The sequence below is a fragment of the Octodon degus genome, unplaced genomic scaffold (assembly GCF_000260255.1).
Source record: "Octodon degus isolate 3935 unplaced genomic scaffold, OctDeg1.0 scaffold00008, whole genome shotgun sequence".
In the NCBI taxonomy this organism is placed as follows: Eukaryota; Metazoa; Chordata; class Mammalia; order Rodentia; family Octodontidae; genus Octodon; species Octodon degus.
In genome coordinates, this window is record NW_004524584.1 from 12,484,414 (window position 1) to 12,491,151 (window position 6,738).

Here is a 6,738-nt window from a genome sequence, read left to right on the forward strand (position 1 = left end):
CTTTGAAAATTAGCAATCTGTGACTGCCACACATGGTAACTCTATTACCCACATATTTCCACCTGCTTCCCCGTTCTCCAAACTCTACCCATTTTAGTTCTCTATCCTCCATGAAATATCTTGGTTTTGGTCTACAGTAGAGTGAGTTACTGCATTCAGTAAATCTATTAGAGTGCACACTGAGGCAGGAGAATCACATCACCTCAAGTTTGAGGCTAGCCTGAGCTACATAGTGAGCTCAAGGCCAACCTGAACTGCATAGTTACAAAACAAACAAACAAAGCTATCTTGAAGTGTCAATGGTGCACACCTGTGATCCCAGAACTCTGAAGGCTGAAGTAGGAGGATCTCTTGAGTTCAAGGTCAACTTGGGCTTCATAGTGAGCTCAAGACCAGCCTGTACTACAAAGTGAGATCCTGTCTAAAAAAGAAAAATAACAAAATCCTTTCGTATACTACAGTTTTAGATAATGATAAACATTAGTATCTAAAACATTTCATAACTCAAGCTAGATAAATGAGAATGGACCATTTTAAAGTAGAAATGAAGGGCTGGTGAGATAGCTTGGTGGTCTAAGTTTGCCTGTCTGGCAAGTGCAAGGACCTGGGTTCGGTCCCTGGTACCACATGTCAGGCTGGCCCCAGAATCCTGGGTGCATCATGCTAGCCACCAAAACTTGACATGGTGGCACACATCTACAATCCCAGCGCTGGGGAAGCTGAAACAGGATGATCACTGAGTCCAAGCTGTGTAGCAAGACCCTGTACCAAATAAATAAAAAATAAAGTAGAAATGAAATGCTACCATGTGGTAGTTCTTGACAATCAGCTAGAGTAGCAATGACTTCGGATCCCTAGGTCGAGCCCACTTCTCACAGCCACTACCAGGTTTCTCAAGGTGCTTCTACTCAACTCTAGTCTAAAATCACTGAAGTAAACCCCATCACTAAAGTAACACCTTTCAGTGCTCCGTTAATCCCACATGCAAGGCACAGAGTGGACAGGGCAATCTTTATTGAGATTTGTTTAAATTTTTTGCAGTAGAAAGCACATCCTGCAAGGGGAACAGCTTCCCATGTTTCTTGTCCCATAACCTACAAATGGAAGTAAAATTTTTAGTCTTGGTGGCTTAGGGTGATGATGGAAGTGGGGAGAAGGACCAACAGGAGGCAAGGATAAGGATCATACAGGGAAAAATTCAGAAGGGCTTCAACGTCACCCAGCTGAAGTCTGTTTCACAGCTGCTGGCCAATCAGATCTAGCCCATATATTTAATTTTGCTACTTCAATAGATAACAACACAACTTTAGACCAGAACTTCGGCCTAGTTTGTAGTAGGTACCAACATGGCAGCTACTTAAATACCAGAAGATTATAAAACAGTTCCCCTAGCCTTCTCACTCTGCTCAACAGAGGCCCAGGCTTCACCCCTCAGAGCAGTTCATCGAGGAAGCTTCATTTCTGTTTCTTCTCCTGTGTGCTGGTGAACCAAGAGTCTAGGAGTTTCTTGCTGTAGTACAACTGCCAGGCATGCACTTGGACTGCCAGTATCAACACTAAGTACATGACAAAGACAGCAGGGAAACCAAAGAGGTAGCGGTAGGCCTTGCCATGGCGGTAGAGCTGCTGGGCAGCAGGGAACATCTCCATGCTGCCATAAATGAGAGGAGCGATGGAAAAGAGCCCCATGCTGATCATGGAGAGCACCAGGTAGCTAATGTTGTTGCGGGGGAAGGAGAGAAGGCCCAAGAGAGATGGCACAATGCTCAGCAGATATGGGTACTCCCACTGATAAGGCATGGCCACCTGATCATGCGACAAGAGCCTCAGGTGTCCCACGATCATCTTGGCGACCAGCAGCAGCCATATGACCAGATGCACGTAGATCAGCTTCTTGATTTCATACTTGAGGGTCACACTGTGGGGCAGAGCAGAGGAAGCACCTTTCATTGAAATTTTTCTGACCACCAACTGTATGCCATGTAACTGTACTTGACACAGGGATACAAACGAGTGATAGAGTGTTTGACAGAGGATGGGCCTGAGAAGATAAAAGTAATCAAAAATTAAGTGAAAAAAGTCTTCCAAGATATAATGGATCAGAGAAGGGAGAAATAAATTCTGCATGGATGGAATGTTCGGAGAAGATCAACTAGGAGCTATGTGAGCAAGGTTCTTTCTGAGGGGTTGCTGGAGGTGGGTATTCTGTGCAGCAATAATAGCATGCAGGAACGAACCACAAATATATGTTCTAGGAAATTAAGTGGCTGAATGTGGCATGGATGTGGCAGTGGTGGGTACAAAGACTATGAAATAACTGACATAACAGCAGAGTATCTCTTAGCTGTGTTTAGCAAGATGACTTTACATTGCAGGTATACACCCCCAAGGGCGAAAAGGTACTGGCAACAAGGAAAATGCTCTGGCTACCCACACTTTAGTTGTAGATTTTCCTCTAAAGGAGATATATATACATATATATCTATATATATCTCTATATATATAGATATATAGAGATATAGATATATAGAGATATAGATAGATATAGATAGATATATTTAATTCTTCTGATTTTCTTGGGTCCTAAATGTACCCTTAGGTCCCTGTCAGACTCCTGAAGGCAAAATTTCTGCTATGGGTAGGAACTAAAGCACTTGTCTGGGTTGTGAGACTTCCTTAGGAAGGACTTCAGGTGAGAATAAAGTGAGGATCCACAGAGCTTGCTATTGTACAAATCTATGGAGAGAAAGATATGGAAAACATTCCCAGAGAATTCAAATGTATTTAAAGACAATAAAGGGCTGGCCAGATAGCTCAGTGGACTAAAATGCCTCCTTAGGCAGGCACGGGGACTGGGTTCAATCCCTGGCTTGCAGTGCCGGCCCTGGGGCGCGCTAAAACGGATTGAGACTGGGCAGGTATGGTTTCATAAGCCTGTAATCCCAGCTTTTGGGAGGCTGAAAACAGGAGAATTACTACCAGTCCAATTTGTGTAGTGAGATCCTGTAGACCCTGTACTAAAATACATACAAAAATAAAGTGAATTCTAAAAAATAAAAAATAAAGACAATAAAAACTGTTTTAATTTTTTTTATTTTAAACTATTCATTATAAAAGATGTAGAAAAGGGAAAAGAAAAAAAAAAATCAGCGCTCCCCCAGCCCCCCGGTTTACGTTCCATGAAGCCAGGGACCAGTTTTCTCTTTTGGTTGTTTTTGGGTTTTTTTTTTTTAATACACTTTTTTATTGAGGGCATAATGTGTAAATAAAGACCAGGCTGCTTTTCCTCAGTTTTAAATCCTCAGTGCCTAACACGAGGTGGGAGCTCAGTAACAATCTATCGAATGCAGAAATACCCCTGGGGGAGTGTTTATAAAATTCTCTTTACTCGGGGCACTTTATCGCCTATATACCTCTAAACAGCCCAAATTTAACAGCTACCTGTGTTATTGTGGCCTAAGCCCCATGCTACCTCCTTTACTTAAGTTATTTACCAGTTTCTCCCCCTGCCGGTACGATGCAGGCTCGACTAGACATGAGGTTTCCAAGGGGTAGCAAGGCTGTGACTCCGGAGACCACGCGGGATCGAGCTGTCGCGGGTTGGAGGGGGTGTCGGGACAGGATCCCCGGGGATGGAGCCAGGACCGCGAGGGGGCCCGCATCGCCGCCCGTGCCCTGGAGGCTCCCGCCAGAAAGGCCTCTGTGCTCCTCGCCTAGCTGCATACCTCATCTGATAATGCATGGCGACGCGTTCCCGGTGCTGAAAGTCGCTGCCATCGGTGCCGGCCGCTCGCGGGCCTGCCCGAGAAGCCATCGTGCCTGTCTAGACTCCGACAGGCTCTCACAACGACACAGCCAGGTTCCCAACCGTCACTGCGCGAACTCTCTCGGCTCCGTAACTGTACCGCTCTCGAAGAGCACTTCCGGCCACTCTATCCCGCGAGAGCCGGCACCACTCAGTGGTTACTTCCTGCGCATGCGTCCTCGCCCTCGCCGACTCTCTTCCGCCCCTCCGCGGGTAGGCGGGTGCGGAAAGCGAGAGGAAATTAATTCCTAAGACCTCACGCACATACGCTTCCTTTCTTGAACGCCAGTATTGGTTTAGAGCGCAGCCTTCCTCAATTCTCAGATGGTGAAACGTGCTTGTAAGCGATTTGCGACTAATTTCTGCCAGGGGGTCATTGCATACGGCTCAGTGAGGAAGCATGGTGGCCGTGTCCAACTTACAAGCCCCAAAGGTGGTCTCAGAGGTGGCGGGCCTCACTGGCACCCTGTGCCTCGCTTCTGGATACTCCTGCTGAAAACACTTAATATGAACGTAATCATGAGAAAAGCCAAACGGAAGGACACAAAGATAACTGTTCTGCACTTTTAAAGAATGTCAAGGCCGTAAAAGTAAAACATTAAGTGAAATGTTACATTATCTGCAAAGACAGAATTTAGCACAGTGGCTGCCAACACTAGCAGGCCTTGAGGCATGGAGGAAACCTAGATAAAAACTAACAAGACTGATAGGCTCCGAGGGCAGAGTAGAAACAGGCAGAAGGAAAAAGGAAAAGGGGCTTTATTATATTTGAGGACACGGAGAGAATCTGGGGAAGATAAGGAAATCTCTGGAATGCAACAAAGGGAGGCTGAGGCTTTTATGACCTTTTGCCGGGGGTGGAGTTTGAAGGGGATGTTGAGATATACCTGAGAAACTGAGTGGGGGGCCTTCCCTGAGGCGGCGGGAAGGGTGAAAGGAATTGCACCCTGGGCTGTGCTGGAGAAGAAGGGGGAGGTGGTCTTGGGAAAGATGAGCTGTTGTTTTAAGGGCTTCAGCTATTAGATGACCATAATAATGATTCAGCAATTCATACTAGGGCCAGAACCTATCAAAAACCAACGGGGGAGGGGGTTGAGGAGATAGCTCAGTGGAATAGCACTGGCAAGCTCAATGTCCTGAGTTAAATCCCTGGTAGCACAAAAAACAAAACAAAAAAACCCCAAAAACCAACCAGGGAGATTTGTGATGCAGGGTGGAGGTACAGGAGACAGACCTCACCTCAGAAATATGCCCAGCGACAACACGCTCCTCAGTATCCCCTGGCTGCCCTGGCCACATGTACCAGGGAAGGGCTCACCTGACACAAATAACTTCTCTCAGGGGTTTTTCCTTATCTCATTGACATTTGAAAGCGGGGAGGACTTGATGTTTTGCAAAAAAGGCAGAACATCCTAATAACAACAAAAATTTATGTGTACGTAGTAAGAAGTCACTCAATGTCTATGGATTTAATACGTCAGTTCTTACCCATCCTAACAAAAATTACATAAAGCATAAACTTGTATCTGTCACAACTGCCACCTGTTCCCTTATAGGTATACTTTTGCCTTGTGCGATTTCATTTTGCAATAAACCCTGCTTTTGCTTTCATAACTTTTTTTTTTTCCTTTTAATTCTTCTGGGAATCAAACTCAGGACCTCACACTTGCCAAGCAGGAACCATGCCACTGAGCCATACCCCTGGTCCAACACACATTTCTGTCTCAACTGAGTTTTTTCATCAAGAACACAGGGACTAGGTCTGAGACTAGTAGATAGCTTGCCTAGTATGCAGGAGGCCCTGGATCAACCTGCAGTAAATAGCACAACAGTAACAGCAAAACCAACAAGGATTAAGGATTCCTTCACAGTGGCTGGACCATTTGATGGCTGCAGTAAAAAGTTAAGACTATCCCAGGGGTGTTGGGGAACTGTGGAAGGGTTGACCCAAAAATCTGACATAGCTTTGGAATTTTATTTTTTTATTTTCTGTATTTAGGGAAGGGTCTACAGGGTGTTCAGGATCTCACTACTAGAACAGACTTGTAGTGATTCTCCTGTTCCAAGTGCTGGGATTACAGGCGCCACCACACAGTCTCAGTCAACGTCTCAGCATGCCCTGGGGGCAGGGCCTGCAAGGCAGGCCCGAGGATGGATGGAACTGGAATTTTAAAAGACAGGCCTACAACCAGGTGCAGTGACATGTTCTGGTATAAAGTGGGACTAACAAATACAGTGAATGTTTAAATGAAAATTTATTATACCAGAGGCTGGGGAGATGGCTCAGTAGAATATATGCATCCTTGGCAAGCACAAGGGTCTGAGTTCAAATCCCGGTTCCGGGAAAAAAAATTATTACACCAAGTCAGGGAGATAGCTTAGGGGTATAAATGCCTGCCTGGCAAAGTAGAAGATCTTGAGTTCAATCCCTGGAATCGAAAAAGAAAAAAAAAAGAAAGAAAAGAAAAAGAAACATTTATTATACTAAGAGACACCTTACTAATCCCCCTGAAGATTAACCCCTCACACAATTTGCTCATCATCCTTGCTAATTTCTGGAAGTTCTCTTTTGTGTTATTTTATTTTATTTTTTGCAGTACCGGGGATTGAACTCAGGACCCTGTGCTTGCCAGGCAGACACACTTTATTCTACTGAGCTATCTCCCAGCCCCTCTTTTGTGTTTTTTTTTTTTTAATGCCTACCTCAATGTCCTAATAGATTTAGAATGTTTACAACAATTTTTTAAAAAATTTGTACCAGAGATAGAACTCAGGACCTTACCCTTGCCAGGCAGGCGCTTATGCTGCTGAGCTATATCCCTGTCTCTTACAGCAATTTTTGTCGAATAAAAACTATGGCGTACACTTTATATACCTTATTTATCAGATATGGCACTGTGCAACTTCACATTCTTCCTTAAAGTCAGAATGAC

The 6,738-nt window shown here is 44.8% G+C and overlaps 1 protein-coding gene across 1 annotated transcript; it reads right to left on the reverse strand.

The window, feature by feature from the left end:
• Positions 1-894: 894 nt before the first annotated feature.
• On the reverse strand, positions 895-3,922 carry Jagn1 (jagunal homolog 1). Its single transcript, XM_004625036.2, has 2 exons — positions 3,726-3,922; positions 895-1,918 (listed from the first exon to the last, which is right to left on the reverse strand). Exons 1-2 carry the CDS (start codon positions 3,812-3,814, stop codon positions 1,456-1,458), a joined length of 552 nt encoding a protein of 183 aa, XP_004625093.1. The 5' UTR covers positions 3,815-3,922; the 3' UTR covers positions 895-1,455.
• Positions 3,923-6,738: the final 2,816 nt, after the last annotated feature.